We start from the raw sequence: 20970 nt of genomic DNA, 5'->3' as shown, positions 1-20970 counted from the left end.
CTGGAGCAACACACAATCTGCTGCAGAACTCAGTGGCTTGAGCAGCATCTGGGAGGTGGGGGATGGCAAGGAATAGTCGATGTCTTGGACCCTCCCTGGCACTCTCCCCATAATATTTAATGCCATGTCCAATCAAGAGCCTATCAAGCTCTGCCTTAGGTACACCCAATGACCTGGCCTTCACAACTGCCTGTGGTAACAAATTCACCACTGGCTGAAGGATGACCCTCTATCCTAAGGCTGCGCCCTCTTGTCCGAGACTCTACCACCGTGGGAAACATCCTTTCCACATCTATTCTGTCTAGGCCTTTCAACATTCAAAAGGTTTCAATGAGCTCCCCCAAATCCTTCTAAGTTCTAGTGAGTACAGACTCAGAGGCATCAAACGTTCCAAGTATGATAACCCTTTCATTCCCAAAATCATCCCTGTCAACTGCCTCTGGACCCTTGCTGAGGGAGGGAATATATAACAAAATAAAAAATAAAATAGTGTATTAGGAGCCACTTCAAGACCATGCAGAACATTAAATCATCAAAATAACCCAGTGAGACTCCCTTGGTCTGTCATTAAGATTATCATGTACCCCTAGGGTTCATATTTTCTGTGGACTGTCACTTTAAAATGTCTGGAGAATGAGACTGGCTTTTGGACACTGAGTTGTTACAGAGAGAGAGGGACGAAGCCTGCCTTGAGATGGTGTTTATACGAACTCTAAAGCTTGTTTTGAATATACAAGGACACTGCCTACTTGTGAGTTCTTACAGAGAGAGACAACGAGCAGCTCGTGGGTCGCCATGGTTACCAAGGGCGGCGTTATTTCATGGCCGGCTAGTGTTCAGCATGCTTAGATAAATACATGGTCAGCTGGTTGTTAGACAGACTCACATAGTTTTTGGACACTGGATGAGCTTTGTTGTGCCCACAGAAAGGTGGGTTTTGGAGGATCGATTGGGAGAATCAATTAGTGGCTCTCGCAGTGGGAAAAGGTGTGACAGGTGGGAAGTTATCAGTGTGCCCAATCCTTGCCTGGGTTGATAACTTTACCACAGAAGACGGTTTCCTTTTTGTGGTCACAGTTGGTGACTTTAATAAGTTTCAGGAATGGAAATAGACACACCTGGAGTCCAAGTCTTCCATTATAAACACTATTTTATCAGTAACTACGTGATAAAGTAACATAAAACAAGATAAGGCTAACAGGTTAGCAGAGTAAATGCATATGCAAGAGTTCACTGAAGAAAGGCACCCCTGTGGCAAATCACTGTAGGAGTTACTTTGTATGTTGTGGAACTGGATAAGTGGCTATCATAGTTGTGTGTTTGAGGTAACATTGTGGAATCTACCTGTGTGTGATAATCCTGGCCTGGGTTGGTAGTTTTACCACTTGAAGATGGTACCTCAGTGATAAGCTACTGTTAGTGATAATCCATATGTGGATTCTGCTTGAGTATCCTGTGGCCACCACTTTGGGATGACCCGTAGCTGAATTCGGGTGTGGTGCCACTTGTGTTAAAAGGATATTCGTTGAAGATCACTGTCAGTGATACTTCGTGCGTGGAGTGGAACAACATTTTAGATAAAACCTACTGCTATTGTTATTTTGGAATATCGACGTAATCGCCTTCTCTCAACACACGCCTTTGGATTACAGATCTCTCTCTCTTACCAACAACAGCAACCTCGTGCATTGAACTGACCTATCAACTTACGATGATACCATTGTAAGACTGTATCATTTCACCACCTAAACTGGAAGAAGTTTGGGGGAACTTTATTTACTCTCTTATATATGCATATACTCTGCTAACCTGTTTGCCTTATCTTGTTCTATATTACTTAATCATGTAGTTACTAATAAAATAGTGTTTATAACGGAAGACTCGGACTCCAGGTGTGTCCATTTCTGCAGGCCCTTTTTAACCCGTTATGGGGTACGTAACAAGATGCAGTTACGGAGATCTTGGGAGAACTGGTCTCTAATATTTCTGGATACATTTGAACTAATTCCTTTGGTCGTGATGACGTCTCACCCTCCTCCCCAGCCTGGTGGTGGGGTTCACAGTGCAATGATCATTCACAGAAATCTGAAGTCCAACGATTCCCAATCCCTCCCATTGGTGCCCAGGACAGTCTCTGGTGCCCAGTTCACACTCACCTTCCCCGCTCCGCTGAAAGAACTTCTCATATATCGGAAAGGATGGCCTGTCAGCAAAATCTTCCGATTTCTTCACCAGAGCCTCTTTCAGGGTCTTGTAGCCACTCAACACCACCAGGTTTGTCCATCCAAACTCTAAACTCACCACATCGCCGTACTTCTTCCACAGCTGAAAGTGGACACATGATGGGAGAAAGCAGCAGGACGTTACTGCAGAATCAAATAGAGGCAGCACTATCACTCAGCTCTCTGTCAATCTGCATCCCTGCGGCTGTTGGTGCCGGGCCCCAGGGAGCTTGGCTCTCGGCCCCTGGACCACTGAATGCAACAGGGGATTCCTGTCACCATTGTTTCCCCACTGATACATTGACATATCCACCCCAGGACGGACAGATAGCAAACACTGTCACGGTAGTAAACAGAGAACAGTACAGCCCAGGAACAGACTCTCCAGCCCACAGTGACCATGGCAAACAATGAAATTAAATCTCCTCTGAAATGATCCCTCTTCCACCCCCAACCCATTCCCTGCATATTCATCTGTCTAACAGCCTGGTAAACACCACTATCATCTCTGCTCAATGCTGGTAGTCCAACCCATGCACTTACCACTCTGTGTAAAAAAACACCTGACCCACACATCTCCTTTAAACTTTCCCCCTCTCATGTTAAGCTTATGTCCTTTAACATTTGTCACGTCTAACCTGGGAGAAAAATTCTGACTGACTACCTAATCTACACCTCTTAAATTTATAAATTTCTATCATCTCTCCCCTCAGCCTCCAACACTCCAGAGAAATTAACCCTTCGTATGTCAATCACAACTAAGAAACCTGGATAAACTTGGTGGGTTGAGCAGCACCTGCGGGAAGAAAGGAATTGCTTGATTTCAGATTGAGTCCCTGCGTCACCGCTTGCTTGTTTAGTGTTGTGAAATACTGGTTCTGAGGACCAAACTGCATTGGAAAGATGGCCAAGAGAATCTGCAGTCCCACAGGTCAGCATTCAAAGGTGTCCTTTAGTTAGTGGACCCAGCTCTTCACATGCCACTTGTGTGCAGCAATCCCCACGTTCTGATTCTGCATTGGCATGTTATCACTTATCCCTCCATATCTGCTTGCAGGCACCTCTGAAGTGAGTGTGCACTGTCGTTCACCACTGCCTGAGCAAATGCTGCAAAGAGGCCTTAACCGTGTCCTCTGCAACTGCAGCTGAGAAACGCACTATTGCATCTTGCAGTTCAATGTCTTTGTAAGTCTGAAACTCTGGATTTTATGCTATTGTTATCAATGGGATTTCTGTTAGTTCTAGTCTGGTATCAGAAAATCACATCACTGTTTAGTTGCTCTCTTTTGACCCTTGCCATACATCTTCCTTTCTGTTCGTTCCTCTTGTTTCATGAAATGATCATAAGCAACAAGTTTTGTGGCTCACTCTTAACTTCTGAATAACACTTGGATCCCAAAAGCATCAGGATTCAACAGCTTGGCATAGTCGGCAGGATGGTTGTGAATATTTAAGGACATGGAAGAATCCCGAGTGAAAGGATAAGTTTTAGCGCACACATTTAATAGGATGTAAGACCACACTTCTTATGTTCCAAACAGTTAAAGAATTCACCTAGTTCTTGCCGTAATACACCACCTAAAGGAAGTTTAATAGTGAAGGAAAACTGTATTACACTTTATGTTGCTCTATTACACTTATAAAGTTGCAATTTGGTGATAATAAAGCAAGCACAAATAAATGTGTTCTGTGTAACAACAACTGTTACAGGGCAGCAGAGCGTCAATAAGGTTAAAATTTTTACAAACTGGTGGTGTGGCAATCTAATTTTCATTTGATCGTCCAATTTGATAGCAAAAGCAAGCACAAATTAAGTGTTCTACACGACAAAATTAAGAGAATGGTCGAAGTTGTGAAGCACAGAACAGAAAAAGGGAGATTGAAACTTCGGTTCTAATGTGTGAACAGATGACTGAGGGATTGACTTCTTATCTGAACTAAGTATTTAACTTTGACAATATTAATGTAGAAATCAGGATGAAATTTGTTTGCTCTCTCTCTCTCTCTCTCTCTCTCTATATATATATATATATATATATATATATATATAGTGTATATGGGTTTTGGTGGGTGGCCAAGTGGTTAAGGCATTGGTCTAGTGATCTGAAGTCACTAGTTCGAGCCTCACCTAAGGCAGCGTGTTGTGTCCTTGAGCAAGGCATTTAACCACACATTGCTCTGTGATGACACTGGTGCCAAGCTGTATCGGCCCTTGCCCTTCCCTTGGACAACATCAGTGGCGTGGAGAAGGGAGACTTGCAACACGGGCAACTGCCGGTCTCCCTTACAACCCTGCCCAGGCCTGCACCCTGGAAATTTTCCAAGGCGCAAATCCGTGGTCTTTCGAAACTAACCAATGCCTGAGATATTGAAAGGGAAAGGGGTAAGCTCCAGAGAATGCCTGAGGGAAAGAAATTAAACTGAATAGAGATGGTAGTTTTATTGCAGTTAAAGAAATGTGCATACACTGCTTTTGCAAAATCAAATATGTGGCTTTAAACATGCATGTGCTGAGCCAGGAAACCAAATATGTGAGTTAACAGAACAAGCAAAAAAGTTAAGTTTAAAGAGCAAATCTTTGTATTAACTGAATGTGTGAAAAAAACAACATAACAAGTACAATAAAATCGAAGTGCAGAATCAGAATCAGGTTTATTATCACTGGCATGTGAAATTTAGCAACAGCAGTTCAATGCAATACATAATATAGAAGAGTAAGTAAATAGATGAATTACAGTTTACATATACTGTATTGAATAGATTGAAAATTGTGCAATAAACACAAATAATATATATTTAAAAAGTGAGGTAGTGTTCACGGGTTCAATGTCCATTTAGGAATCGGATGACAGAGGGGAAGAAGTTGTTCCTGAATCACTGAGTGTGCGCCTTCAGGCTTCTGTACTTCCTGCCTGATGGTAACAGTGAGGAAAGGACAACTCTCTGCAGCTTCTTTTCGGCCGCCAGAAGTTGCACGAAGCTTCATAAAAAAATAACTGAAGTAGTATCAGAAAACCCAGCAAGGTTTTCAAATAGACAATGGTGCTCCTCTTTGGAAAACTACCCTTATGTTGGTCAATTCTCTGAGGCAGTATCACCACCTGTATGAATTACACGCATGTGATGGCATTCAAATTCTGGAACTATGTTGTCTTCTCAGCAGATCAGATAGCTGACTCACAGAGCTGTCAACAATATAGGAGATGATAAACAAAATGTACAAAGTTCTTGGGATGCCGTTGAGAGGTGGTTGGGAAGAACAGACCAATTGAAGGGAAGAGGCTGATGCAAGCAAATGATACCTGAGGATCGCCACAGGAATACATAACCATTAAACAATTACAGCACGGAAACAGGCCATCTCGGCCTTTATAGTCCGTGCCGAATGCTTACTCTCACCTAGTCCCACCTACCTGCACTCAGCCCATAGCCCTCCATTCCTTTCCTGTCCATATACCTTTCCAATATTTTTTTTAATGACAAAATCAAACCTGCCTCTACCACTTCTACTGAAGACATAGAAACATAGATGATAGGTGCAGGAGTAGGCCATTCGGCCCTTCGAGCCTGCTCCGCGATTCAATATGATCATGGCTGATCATCCAACTCAGAACCCTGGGCTTGCTTTCTCTCCATACCCCTGATCCCTTTAGCCACAAGGGACATATCTAACTCCCTCTTAAATATAGCCAATGAACTGGCCTCAACTGTTTCCTGTGGCAGAGAATTCCACAGATTCACCACTCTCTGTGTGAAGAAGTTTTTCTTCATCTCGGTCCTAAAAGGCTTTACTTTTATCCTTAAACTGTGACCCCTTGTTCTGGACTCCACCAACATTGGAAAGCTCGTGCCACATAGCTACCACTCTCTGAGTAAAGAAGTTCCCCCTCGTGTTACCCCTAAACTATTGCCCCTTAACTCTCAACTCATGTCCTCTTGTTTGAATCTCCCCTACTCTCAATGGAAAAAGCCTATCCACATCAACTCTATCTATCCCCCTCATAATTTTAAATACCTCTATCAAGTCCCCCCTCAACCTTATACGCTCCAAAGACCTAACTTGTTCAATCTTTTTCTGTAACTTAGGTGCTGAAACACAGGTAACATTCTAGTAAATCTCCTCTGTACTCTCTCTATTTTGTTGACATCTTTCCTATAATTCAGTGACCAGAACTGTACACACTACTCCAAATTTGGCCTCACCAATACCTTGTACAATTTCAACATTACATCCCAACTCCTATACTCAATGCTCTGATTTATAAAGGCCAGCATACCAAAAGCTTTCTTCACCACCCTATCCACATGAGATTCCACCTTCAGGGAACTATGCACCATTATTCCTAGATCACTCTGTTCTACCGCATTCCTCAATGCCCTACCATTCACCATGTATGTCCTATTTTGATTATTCCTACCAAAATGTAGCACCTCACACTTATCAGCATTAAACTCCATCTGCCATCTTTCAGCCCACTCTTCTAATCGGCCTAAATCTCTCTGCAAGAATGTGCGGATAAGTTTACTCAGGAGTTCTGGGAGTAAATGAAAATTGCAGAGGAATCTATAGTACATATTGTTACTTGAAGTAAACTTTTATGGATGCCTGAAACCAGATATTGCCAAAATGACAAAGCTGACAAAATAAGAGGATTGAAGCCAGCATTGCATTTAGTGAGCGTGTGCAAGCCGTCAAGCAAGTAGATCATTGTATAGAAGTCTGTGTGAGACTATTACATCAGCCACAGCTACTGCAGATGTAGCTGTGTAGCCACTAAGAAACAGTATTGGAATCCACTGTGTTCTCCAATGCAGTCTTGGTCTGAGCCACACTGCCAAGACCCACCCTAAAGCAAAATGTCAAAATCAGGGTAGAGAGGACATTGGGCTAAAGTTTTTTGGCATTGAAAACAAGATGGACAACAGAGACCAGTTTCACTATGGGTTCAACTATCTACATGAGAAGCATCAGGAGATCCTGACCTCATCTATTGTTGACATAGATTGCAAACCTCCACTGAAGCATCAAGGATACTCCAACATACTGGTAATAGGGGACGTTTTCAAGATAGATGGAATTCACTCGAGAAAGGAAAGTCACGGCCACACATACAGCCAAAACTCTGACCAAAGACTGTATTCCTAGATGGGGATTGCCACGTCACATCAACTTTAACCAAAGAACACATTTCACTGGGAGTGTTTGTCAGGAATTATGCTGTCCGATAAACATTCAACGTAGCAACAGAGTGATCCATGTCACCTCCAAGAGTGCTTGACCTCATATACATCTTACGAGAGATAGTTTACATCACAAAGTGTATATTGTGCTTCTCAACAGGATTCTGCTGCTTGGAGTGATCCTGCAGGAGGAGGACACAGTTTGATTCCTGGCATACTAACTGGGTCCTGATCAGAAACTAACTCGTCTGTGAAAGTCAAAGGTAAAAGTAAGTGGATATGTGGTGCCACTGCAAGTGAGCTAAGGTGATAGATGATGAAAGTAACAAGCAGTGAGGTTAATGTGCGAGTAAATTCTGACTCAGTGCTTACACTGCTTGGCTGCGGTGAGCAAATCAGTAACCTGTCACAACCACGGATTTGGCAGCGCAGTAGATACGGTGATTGCACTTGTGAATTTGCACTTGTCAGCTAATTATTATTTAATCGTGATAGTATTTAACTCCTGATGCACCATCAATAACTCTCGGAGGCGGGAGGCGAACGATAGGCTTTTATTAGCTGCAAGAGACCACGATTAGTAGCAAGAGAGCACCACACAACATCTCAGAGACTGAGGGAGGAGCAGTGCCTCCAATCACCTTCATACCGGGGTCTGTGGGAGGAGCCACAGGAGCAGTCAGCAGAGGGGCGTGTCCAGACAGGTATATGTAGTTCACCACATTCACCCCCCCACCTTTGTTTTAAAAGAGAGAGTCCCCATGGGGTGAAGTTTCTTACAAGTATATTTACAGGTTAAGTCTGTCAGGTGGTCGAATCTGTCGCTGCGATCTACGTAGCACCGGCGGTGATTGCACCAGAGACGGTGGTTGTGCTGGCTCCGGCCTGACTTGAGGTGTCAACCCATTAGGCATCAGTAATCCCTCATGTGTGTGCGAGGCGCCTGGTATGGGAGTGTTGTGAGGAGTCTGTGTAGGGCTTGGTGTGCGCGGTGTCTTGTGGGTAGACACTTCGGTGGGTTCGGGGTTCATAGTCACTGTGGAGTGTTCAGGGTAGGGGTCTGGTGCTCCTGCGGGCGCCAGGTCGTGGACGGAGACCGTGTCCTCCTGCCCATCAGGTAAGACCACGTAGGCATACTGGGGGTTCGCATGAAGTAGGTGAACCCTCTTGACCATCGGGGAGTATTTATTGCTCCTTGCATGTTTCCGGAGCAGCACTGGCCCTGGGGATGTCAGCCAAACCGGTAGGGTGGTCCCAGTGGCAGACTTCCTGGGAAAAGAGTCGCTCATGAGGGGTAGCATTGGTGGACGTGCATAACAGGAAGTGGATGGAGTGGTGCGCCTCAGGGAGGACCTCCTGCCAGCGAGAGACCAGCAATCCCTTTGACTTAAGGGCTAAAAGTGTGGCCTTCCACACTGTGGCATTCTCCCTCTCCACCTGTTCATTTCCCCGGGGATTATAACTCGTGGTCCGACTAATAGCAATACCTCAAGCAAGCAAGTACTGGCGCAGCTCATCACTCATAAACGAGGACCCTCTATCACTGTGGATATAGCAGGGATATCCGAACAGAGTGAAGAGCTGGCACAGGACTTTTATGATGGACGTGGTAGTGGTGTTGGGGCAGGGGATGGCAAAGGGGAACCGCGAGTACTCGTCAATTATGTTGAGAAAGTAGACATTGCGGTCGGTGGAGGGAATGGGGCCCTTAAAGTCAACACTCAGTCGCTCAAATGGGTGGGTGGCCTTGATAAGTTGTGCCTTTTCAGGATGGTAGAAGTGCGGTTTGCACTCAGCACAGACCTGGCAGTCCCTGGTCATCATCCTGATGACCTCAAGGGAGTAAGGCAGGTTCTGGGCTTTCACGAAATGGTAAAATCGGGTGACCCCCGGGTGGCAAAGATCTGCATGGAGGGTGTATAGCCGGTCGAGCTGTGCGCTGGTGCACACTCCTCGGGATAGGGCATCAGGGGGCTCATTGAGCCTTCCAGGCCGGTACAGGATATCATAGTTGTAGGTGGAGAGTTCCATTCTCCACCGCAAAATTTTATTATTTTTGATTTTGCCCCGCTGTTGGTTGCTGAACATGAACGCAACTGAGCGCTGGTCGGTCAGCAAGGTGAACCTTCTGCCGGTGAGATAGTGCCTCCAGTGCCTAATAGCTTCCACTATGGCCTGGGCTTCTTTCTCCACCGCGGAGTGCCGAATTTCAGAGCCTTGAAGGGTACGAGAAAAGAATGCTACCGGCCTTTCTTCCTGATTGAGGGTAGCTGCCAGTGCGAAATCGGAGGCATCACTCTCTACTTGGAAGGGAATGGTCTCGTCCACCGCATGCATCGTTGCTTTGGCAATGTCCCCTTTAATGCGGCTGAAGGCCGCGCAGGCCTCGGCTGAGAGGCGAAATGTGGTGGACTTGACCAGGGGGCGGGCCTTGTCTGCGTAGTGAGGGACCCATTGGGCGTAATAGGAAAATAAGCCCAGGAACCGTCTGAGGGCTCTGAGGGTGGTGGGAAGAGGGAGTTCCAACAGGGGGTGTATACGGTCGGGATCAGGGCCAATGACCCCGTTTTCCACAACATACCCAAGGATAGCAAGTCGGGTGGTTCCAAACACACACTTGTCCCTGTGATAAGTAAGGTTAAGAGCTTTGGCTGCTTGAAAAAATCGTAGGAGGTTCGTGTCGTGATCCTGCCAGTCATGACTGCAGATGGTGATGTTATCCAGATATGGGAACGTGGCCTTCAGTTGACAATGGTCCACCATCTGGTCCATTTCCTTTTTGAAGACAGAAACACCATTCGTGACACTGAAGGGAACACGCAGGAAGTGATAGAGCCTGCCGCCCCTCATGAGCGACTCTTCTTTTCCCAGGAAGTCTGCCACTGGGAAAAAACCCTACCGGTTTGGCTGACATCCCCAGGGCCAGTGCTGCTCTGGAAACATGCGAGGAGCAATAAGTACTCCCTGATGGTTGAGAGGGTTCACCTACTTCATGCGAACCCACAGTATGCCTACGTAATCTTACCTGATGGGTGGGAGGACATGGTCTCCGTCCGCGACCTGGTGCCCGCAGGAGCACCAGACCCCTACCCCGAACACTCCCTGGTGACTGTGAACCCTGTACCCACTGAGGTGTATACCCACGAGACACCGCGCACACCAAGCCCTACACAGACTCCTCATGACACTCCCATGTTTTAAAATTGCAGCTAATAAAATTGATGCACCATCAATAACTCTTGGAGATGGGAGGTGAACGACAGATCATGGGTGGGGAAAGTAAGAGACAGCAGTGTAAATGTTTTTTACTTGCTTCACTTGAGGCTCAACGGATCAGATTCAGATAAGATGTCCGTCATTCTACACCAGGCTGCAACAAAATTCTTTGCTTGGGTGGGATTTGCAGAGTAAATTGAATACAAAAGAATAATAAATAAATGGGTACTTAATTGTAGGGTGAAGAGTCGAAATTATAGAGAGGTTGTCAAAGGTAAGTAGATGACATAGGCACATAGATGATGGAAAATGGAGGGCAATGTAGGAGGGAAGGGATTGATTGATCTTTGGGTAGTTTAAAAGGTTGGCACAACATTGTGGCCCAAAGGGCTTGAACTGTGTTGTAATGTTCTATGTTTTATAACACTGAATGTAAAACAACAGAATGGTGGGAAGATTGTGATGCAACCTGTAACAACGCAAAGAGAAAGTGTTCAAAGGTTCATTTTATGATCAAAGTACAGTATACAACTCTGAAATTCTACATACTTCCAGGCAGCCAGGAAACTAAGAAAGAAAAGCCGTGCGATCGCTGGTCCCCAAATCCCACCTCCCCGTAAAAAAAACATGAACACAAATGGAACAGGCACATCAACCCCAAATCACCCTCGCTGCACAAAAAGATGAACTAAACAGGTTAGTGATAATCCAGAGAGACAGAGCTTCGAGTTTTAGAGGAGTGAGGAGAGGCTCCCTTCTTCCCACTCGATGGAACAGCAGGACGAGATGCTGTCGGATAAGGAGCCGGAGGGAGAGGAATGACAGTGATGAAGTGATATTGAAACCGGCACCGTACAGCCTGCAGGGAATGAGGTGGATTCGAGCCCCATTCTCTCACAGGGGGTTGTGCAGAAATGGGAGACCAAGACCTCCACTCCAGATCTGATTGCACTTGTCTGCAAGGGCTTGGTGACAATCCACCAGACGGCATCTCAAAGTCAAAGTGAAGTTTATTGTCAAATGCACAAGTACACATCTACAAAGAAAAACTTAGTTGCAGCTGCATCATATAAGCCATATTTATTAGAAAAACATAAATTAAACATAACTCTGCTCAATTTTTACAAGAAAGGACACAAGTAGACCAGGAAAACAACCTCCATTTTAGTGCTTGGTGATGAAGTTATCATAATATGGCTGAACTTTAGTGGATGGTTTAATGCTGATTGGTTCAACAACCAAATGGTTGAAGGGAAGTACCATAGCTGTTCTTGAAACTGCACGGTGGTAGTTGAGAGAAGATGGTATGGCCCAGATGGTGGGGCTCTTTGATGATGGAGTTAGCTGCTTCAGACGGCCCCTCCTGTACCAATTGGGGGGGAGAGATGTGCCCATGACGTATTGGGTTGTAGCTTCTTACATTCCTACACATTCGAATTGTCATATTGGTTTGGTGACGGTGATATGGAGAGACAGGTAGAGGCTGCACTCAGTCTTAAAATACAGGTCTGGTCTCTGCCACACCAAAACAACCTGAAGCTCTCTAGTAGTGTGCTATCATGGAATGGATCACTGTCCTGATTGAGCAGAGAGATACCATTTGTGTCCAGATCTTTGCTTTCCATGGACATACTGCTCTCCAGGAGTTAACGACAGAAAGTTGTGGCACTCTACCAGAGAGATTCAAGGCATGAGGTAATCACTCCTACTCAAACAGAGATATGGCTCGTGAGAGACAGAGTTTTTGCAGATGCTGGAGATCTTGAACAACACACACAAAATACTGGAGGAACTCAGCAGGACATGCAGCGCCTATGGAGGGAAATGAACAGTCGATGTTTTGGGCCAAGACCCTTCATCAGGACTGATGTGGTTCATATGCCTTCACCTTCCTTCTGGCAGAACAGGGATGAGGGTTTCTGCACCTCCTGAGTTGTGTACAGAGAGAGAGAGGGCTGAGTCTGGGACAGGGACCAGGTTCCTGAGATTCTGGATCTAGCAGTGTCTTGCCCAGGTCTGAAGATTGAAATAATGATGGGGCAGTACCAGTGCCCGAAGATTGTGGCACCATTGTCCAGCCAGCCCTCGAGAGATCACCTAGAGTAGAGGTTCAGTATATTGATGCTCCCCATTTCAATACCACATGTCCTCTCAGGCAGTGTGCCTCCCTGTACCCACAGATGGCCATCTCAAAGTAATGGGTCTGGTCACTATGGATACCAATGTGTGGATTCAAAGTGAAAGGGACACTGCAGACACATAACAAACATGGTGATGTGGTGCGAGGATATCACTACACCATGATACATACGCGCCTAGCAAAAAGCTGAAGGTACACCCGTATTTCCAATCTCACGGCATCTTCCTCTGAATTAATTTAATGTTTTGAAGTTACAAAACATAACATTGGCAACAAGGTATCTTTAAAACAAATCCGAGTCGGCTGCCAACTGTTAAAGTGCTGCGAGGCGTTGGAACTGAAAAGAAGGTCGAGTCTACAAGAAACAGCCCAACAAGTGCAGACTTAGCGAGTTTTTATAAAGGCTATAAATGAAAATTCAGATTCATAAAGAGTGATAATAATCATTAAAAAAAATGGTTGGCTACATCAGAAAGATTAACGAGATCAATGACACAACGGGTAATTGGCAGACGCATACTGATCTGTTGGAATATTTCTTTGAAGCAGATGACATAACCAATGAGAAGTGAGTGCCAATTTTGCTGAGTTTAATGGGTTTAAAGGTATACAGCTTTCTTTGAAGTTTGACTGTTCCAAACAACCAATCAGAAATGAGCTTTGCTGCTACTGCAGAAGTGATGTAGGAGCACTTGGAGCAAAAGCCACTCTTGATTCCAGAACACTAAGTTTCATACGCAGAATGAAAAAAAAAACGGGAGTTCATTTCAGCATATGTGGCTGAATTGGAGAGATTTTCTGAGCATTGCCAGTTCAGTAATGGTTTTCATGATACAACTAAGTGTTTCTTTAGTTTGTGGAATCTTGAAAGAAAGCATTCAAAAATGACTCTAAACTGAAGCACAGCTTACATCAAAAATTGCAGTCAAAATCACGGCTTCAATGGAAATTGCAGACAGAGACACAAATGAGATGCAGTCAGGAATGAAAGTGAGTGGGAACAAAATTACAGCAGCTATTTAGAAACCAGCCTGGCCAAACAAATTGTGTTACTGTTGTGCAGGAGCTCATGTACACCAAACAAATGCAGACTTAAACGTGAAACCTGCAGAAAATGCAATAAAGTAGGATACATACAAAGATCATGTCATGGAGACAAAAATAAATGGACTGCACAGGGAAGAGAAAACACTAAAAGGTCAAGTTGTAGTTTCAAAACGAGCACTAATTGCATGCTGTTGATTAAAAATCTGATCATGATGAAAGTGACACAGAATTGTGATTAATAATAGACAAGCAATATGGCTTGCACCAGAAGTCAAGGGCAAATAAATTAAAATGGAATTGGACACTAGCTCAGCTGTTCCAGTCATTCCACAACATGAGTTTGAACAGCATTTGAAAGATACTGAACTAAAGCCTGCAGATATCTAAGAACTTATACAGAAGAAAAAATAACTCCCGTGGGATTGACCTCCATGATAATGAAATAAAACAACCAACAAGCCATATTGGGCTTGTTTGTGATAAAAACAGGAGAACCAGCATTGTGGGGGCATGATTGCTGAGACAACTACAAATTGACTTGAGATCCATGCAGCTACTGTGTGGCTGTCAGGAACACGGCTGGATGGACCCAAACGCAGGACGCAGACGCTGAAGTACTGGGAGAGGACAGGATAGGGATGCTATGGCATTTAAGGTTAGAGCTGGGGTTCAGGTAGATAGAGTGTCAGGCAGGCAGAGCAGAGTGGGCTCCCGGAGTTCGAGTTCAGGCAGGTCCCCAGGGTTCAGGCAGGCAGGTAGGTCTAGGTGGCTAGATAAGCTGGCGGAGAGCCCTCCCTGCTCCATATGTCCAGGGTAGGGCCGCCTCCCAGGCAGAAAAACCAGAGGCCTGGGCACGACGCGGACCCCTAGGCGGGTGCAGGGCACAATCCCAGGTTTCAGGCGGAAGAGGAGGTTGGGGCAGAACCCCCGCCAGGCAGCGACAGACCGGCCGGGCCTGCCCGATGGAGGCAAGGGATAGAAAGGGGCAGAACCACCGCCAGGCAGTGGCAGGTCAGCCGGACATGCCGGACGGAGGCAAGGGATAGGAACGAGCATAGGTCCAGGGTGACCAACACAACAGCCATGATAACAGGAAAATCGGGAAAGACCGCGCAAACAACACAAGTGAGCGGAGAAGCGGGACCAGCGCATGGGAAGAAAGGTGGGGGAGCGGACCAACCTGGCAGTGTTGGTACGGGGCAGAGAAGCCTGATGAGGAGTAGATCGGAGCCCAGGCAGGATAACAGAATGCAGAGAAGAGTTTGGAGCCGGCGGAGAACAGGAAACAGAACAAAACAACCACCCACCTGGTCCCAGTCCCAAGGCCCCTTATAAGCACCTGCAGCTCAGTGAGTCACAGGTGTGCCTTCTTGAGCCAGGAGGGTCCGAACTAGTTCACGGGTGACGGGAGGGACAACTGCAGGACCCGGAGTCCGGAGCCCTCGGACCGGATCAAGACCCGGAACGCGGATTACGGACCGGACTGGACCCTGACAGCGGCACACTTAAAGAGATTATTGGGAACAACAGGTTTTAAGACTCTTTTTTCAACTGCTGAGAAAACTTTGGACTGTAACTGCATCAGGATCCAACAGCCATCACGTAACACTTCTTAACCAATAACCTTCTCACTGGTGTGGAGTTTGGGTTTTACTGGGACTACTCATTTCCAGACTTCAAAGCAGTCTTAATTGAAACATTGAATTCAAGAGGTGAGCTTAATGACATCACAGCAGCGTTTGACCAATTTTGGCATCAAGGAGTCTGATTGTACATGACACTTGCTCCATTCAATCTTGTGATGACCACCTACCCACAACATTCAATAGCATCACCAGTTTCCTGCTTCAATAGCCTGGAGTTTACCGGCTAACTTTGTGCACAGGTCAGGGGTCAAGTCTCCTGGACTGAGTCACTCACTTCTTGGATTCCTAAAGGTTTTCCAATGCCCACGAGACACAATTATGATGGAATACTCCCCATATACCTGTGTGAGTGAGTCTTAGAGTCCCAGGAGTCTTAGACCGTAAGACCATAAGATATAGGAGCAAAAGTAGGCCATTTAGCCCATCGAGTCTGCTCTGCATGGGCTGATCCAATTCTTCCAGTCATCCCCTCTCCCCTGCCTTCACCCCACACCCTTTGATGCCCTGGCTAAGAACCTATCTATCTCTGCCTTAAACACATCCAATGACGTGGCCTCCACAGCTGCTCGTGACAACAAATTCCACAGATTCACCACCCTATGACTAACGTGATTTCCCTGCTTCTCTGTTCTAAATGGACATCCTTCAATGCTGAAATTGTGCCCTCTTGTCCTAGGCTTCCCTACCATGGGAAATAACTTTGCCATATCTAATCTGTCAGCTCCTTTGACTGGAGCCGCAACCACTGGCCAACACATTCATTCCCTCCACCACTGTTGCACAGTGGCTGTACTCCAGACAGTCTACAAGATGCACAGCAGTTACTCACCCCAACTATTCCATCAACATCTCCCAAATCCGCCAATAAGAATGATGGATGTGACTCCATGACTTAGGATAATGTCACTTCTTCCTTTGACATTAATACATTAGGGATTATCATCCATTTACAAACTTGCCTAATTCATGGAGTTGTAAGAGAACTTCTAACTAATTTATGTACAATATCGGGATGACCTCCACTGTGATCCTCTCCCACAGTACTGCCACATTCCCTCCGTGCTCTGGTAAGGTGGCTGGACTACTTCAGTAAGTGAGCAGTTTTTCCTATTTCTAGGATTCTCACTCAATCAATATGACAGCTACAAACACATGCTTCACTTACTCAGAGAAAAAGAAAGACAAAGACAGAAAGAAACTGTTATAAAAGGGGGAGCACAGGAAGGTCTGCAGATGCTGCTAACATGTTTTTGTGTGTTGCTGTCTATAAAAGGGGAAACTATAAAAATGCAGGAGATACATCTAATAGTGTGGATGTTCCTGAACAGTAGAGAAATTAAAACTACTCTCTCCAGCGGTGTTTTTTTTAAATCGGGGATCCAACGTCAGTAGTTTTTTACATTTCCGTTTCACCTCAGAGTCTATCCCATCCCAGAGGAAGAAATAGAGAACTAAAAACAGGAATGAAGGGAAAAGGGGAGCAAAGGAAATCTGGATGATAAAAGGGAACAAGGTGCAATGGAGACACAACTAACAGGGCGGCAGCGTGGAAGTGAATTCAACAACATACAAGAAACTGAACGGTTAAAGGTGTCCCGGGGCGAGGGAGTCACCTCCTTCACACAGTCTCACTCTCCCTCAGCCTTTACCTTTGCGAATGACAGGTGAGGGTTGCTCAGATCCACCTGCAGGATGTTCCCGACGAAGGGTAAGCCCCGGGGTCCGGGAGGGTAGTTCCCACACGTCTTGCGCCTCTTCATGAAGTCAAAGACCAGGCAAAAGACGGTGCAGAACACGGCCAGCGCCGTGAACCTGTCGAAGAGTTTGAACAAGGACAGGGGGAGAGCCGAGAACTCCATGTTGTCCAGAGCGAGTGGGCCGTAAGCAGTCAGTAAAAGGCAATGAGACGCCGGCATTGACCTCTGCTCACATCCAAACCCCGGTATGTTGGCACGAAGATTGTTCGTGTGGCCAGCCCCGCTCAACCAATCCTGTCAGAACAGAAGGAAATAGTTCTACTTCAGCCATTCCTTTGCGCTCTAAATCTTCTCCAAGGTATTGAAGATTTTTGAAACCGGGGGACAGGTCGCGAGATGAGGAAACAACAATCGAAATGTTTTGAACTCCTTCCATTCAGGCACAGCCATTCAGATTAGTTTACTGACTTTATACAGCAGGCTGCGGTGAAATCCTTTGCTCGCCTGAGACGCGAGTACATGTTAATAATAAATAATGAATAAACGGTAAATACGACGTCGAACGCAAAACAGCAGAATGGCGCCGGGATTGTCGTGCCGACTGAAGTGGCTCACAAAGAAATGTTGAAGTACTGAGAGAGGCAAAGAGTTTCAGAACATGGCGACACCGCGCTGAGTTAGATACAACTTCGGCAAAACTCCATGAACTATTTACTTTGAGCTTTTGGCTGTCACCGAGTAACACGGCACTGTATCGGCTCCTTGGCCCAGAGGGTCCAGGCTGACCACGGCATCCTCCCTGCTCAGCCCGTGACCGTCCGAGCCCTTCACTGCATCTTGGGACATGCGCCATGAATAAGAAAAGAATAGACTTGTATAATTAGCTATTCACACTAATGAAATAATATATTCTACCAAACCCTTCATTTAGTTGTACTTAATATCTTGAAATTATTCACTATTATTTCTAGAGGATTATTTTACAAATTGGTTTCAAACACATTTGGTCTCTCATTATATTTCTCCAATGTATTTGATTACTGATTCTAAATACCATTTGTTAACATAAAACAGAGATGAGTAATTTTTAACAATCATTTTCTATTTATTACCATGTTGGACATCAAGACCTCAATCGCAATCACTTCTACTTTGGCTTTTCCTAAGGCTTTTGACCTCAGTGCTTCTGATTTCTCACCATCCCTCCCCCGATTGGCATCCTGTATAGGCCTCCCTCTGTGCCTACGAGTAGCTGTTACCAGAACTAATCAAAGATCGGGTATCCCTGTCGGCATCAGAAATCAGAGAGAGCTGCATCAGCTTTAAGAGGGTTCTCAATCTGCTTGCTTTGCTCATCCTATGAACAGAGGCAATGGACTCCTCCTCAGTTCCTGTTAAACCCTGCATTTCGTGAGGCAGCTTCCACACTATCTGACCACTCATTTGCAAAAGTCTTGCCATTACAATCTCCATCTTCTTCTGAACCCCCTGGCATGGTGAGGATAAGTGGGCATCCCTGATCTCACTTCTGGTGAACTCCTGCTACAAGTCTGCTATACTGCAGGGTAAGAGATATCACCATATCATAGGGATTTTATCAGAAACTCTGTGTGAACACTGCAAGACCTTCCCAAAGCCACATGCTCTGTTAACACTTGAAATATAGGCACTAACACATTTTCTCTAATCCAATTTCTCAGTGACCAACTCTTTGATGTCTTGTAAAGCCATCTTCAGATTATTGCAAATGGATGTTACATAGAAACATAGAAAGCCTTCAGCAAGAAACATCATGAACAAAGCGACAGAGCTTAAAGTGTGGATCAGTACTTGGAGCTATGATGTTGTGGCCATTACAGAGACTTGGAAGGCTCAAGGGCAAGAATGGTTACTTAGAGTGCCAGGCTTTAGATGTTTCAGAAAGGACAGGAAGGGAGGCAAAAGAGGTGGAGTGTGGCACTATTGATCAGAGATAGTATCATAGCTGCAGAAAAAGAGGAAGTCATGGGAGGATTGTCTACTGAGTCTCTATGGGTAGAAGTTGGAAACAGGAAGGAGTCATTAACTCTACTGGGTGATTTTATAGACCTCCCAATAGTAACAGGGACATCAAGAAGCAGATAGCGAAACAGATTCTGGAAAGGTGTAATAATAATAGGGTTGTTGTTGTGGGAGATTTTAAGTTCCTAAATATTGATTGGCATCTTCCTAGATCAAGGGGTTTAGATGGGGTAGAGTTTATTAGGTGTGTTCAGGAAGGCTTCCTGACACAATATGTAGATAAGCCTAGAAGAGAAGAGGCTGTACTCGATTTGGTATTGGGAAGTGAACCTGGTCAGGTTTCAGGTCTCTCAGTGGGAGAGCATTTTGGAGATAGTGATCATAATGCTATCTCCTTTACCATAGCATTGGAGAGTAACAGGAACATTTAATTGGAGAAAGGGGAAACATGAAGCTATCAGGCAGGAACTTGGAGGTATAAATTGGGAACAAATGTTTTCAGGGAATTGTGGCAAATGTTCAGGGGATATTTGCATGGCGTTTTTGTATAGGTACGTTCCATTGAGGCAGGGAAAGGTTGGTAGGGTACAGGAACCGTGGTGTACAAAGGCTGTTGAAACTTTAGTTAAGAAGAAAAAAAAGCTTATGAAAGGTTCAAAAAACTAGGTAATGATAGAGATCTAGAAAATCATAAGGCTAGCAGGAAGCAGCTTAAAAATGAAATTAGTAGAGCCAGAAGGGGCCATGAGAAGGCCTTGGCGGACAGGATTAAGGAAAACTCCAAGGCATTCTACAAGTATGTGAAGAGCAAGAGGATAAGACGAGAGAGAGTAGGACCTATCAAGAATGTGCAGGTTGACTCTGTGGTTAAGAAAGCATATGGTGCATTGGTCTTCATTAACTGTGGGATTGAGTTTGAGATCTGAGAAGACCCTGGTCAGCCTCCACTTGAAGTACTGTGCTCATTTCTGATTGCCTCACTACAGGAAGGATGTGGAAACTATAGAAAGGGTGCAGAGGAGATTTACAAGGATGTTGTCTGGATTGGGAAGCATGCCCTAAAGGATAAGTTGAGTGAACTCGGCTTTTTCTCCTTGGAGCGATAGCGGATGAGGGGAGACCTGATAGAGGTGTATAAGATGATGAGAGGCATTGATCGTGTGGATAGTAAGTGGCCTTTTCCCAGAGCTGAAATGGCTAACATGTGGCTAACACCACAGTATTATGGTGCTTGGAAGTAGGTACAGAGGAGATGTCAGAGACAAATTTTTATACAGAGGGTGGTGAGTGCTTGGAATGGGCTGCTGGCAGCGGAAACGATAGGGTCTTTTAAGAGACTCTTGGATAGGTACATGGAGCTTAGAAAAATACAGGGCTATTGGGTAACCCTAGGCATTTTCTAAAGTAAGTTCATTTTTGGCACAGTATTGTGGGCTGAATGGCCTGTACTGTATAGTGCTAGAAGCATCGAAAACCTATAGCACAATAAGCCTTGCTTGGGGTACCTTGTCAAATGCCTCGCTGAAATCCATATACACTACATTTACTGCTCTACCTTCATCAATGTGTTTAGTCACATCCTCAAAAAATTCAATCAGTTTTGTAAGGCACGACCTGTTTTTGACAAAGCCATGCTGACTATTCCTAATCATGCTATGCCTCTCCAAATATTCATAAATCCTGCCCCTCAGGATCTTCTCCATCAGTTTACCAACCACTGGAGTAACTCACTGGTCTATAATTCTCTGGGCTATCTCTGCTTCCTTTCTTGAATAAGGGAACAACATCTGCAACCCTCTGAAACCTCTCCTATCCCCATT

The 20970-nt window shown here is 45.2% G+C and overlaps 1 protein-coding gene across 1 annotated transcript in view; it reads right to left on the bottom strand.

The window, feature by feature from the left end:
• The window catches only part of LOC132395872 (cytochrome P450 2D3-like), a 47852-nt gene extending 29779 nt beyond the window's left edge, over positions 1-18073 (bottom strand). The window contains exons 1-2 of the mRNA XM_059972994.1: positions 17102-18073; positions 2157-2325 (exon numbers count right to left, since the gene is read on the bottom strand). Of these exons, the coding sequence (XP_059828977.1) occupies positions 2157-2325; positions 17102-17368 (436 nt within the window). The 5' untranslated portion in view covers positions 17369-18073. The remainder of the gene's footprint in view (positions 1-2156; positions 2326-17101) is intronic.
• Between the last annotated feature and the right edge of the window lie 2897 nt (positions 18074-20970).

This window comes from Hypanus sabinus, chromosome 6, assembly GCF_030144855.1.
Source record: "Hypanus sabinus isolate sHypSab1 chromosome 6, sHypSab1.hap1, whole genome shotgun sequence".
NCBI classification, from domain to species: Eukaryota; Metazoa; Chordata; class Chondrichthyes; order Myliobatiformes; family Dasyatidae; genus Hypanus; species Hypanus sabinus.
The sequence above is the reverse complement of the archived record's forward strand: the minus strand, read 5'-3'. Positions and strand labels throughout refer to the sequence as shown.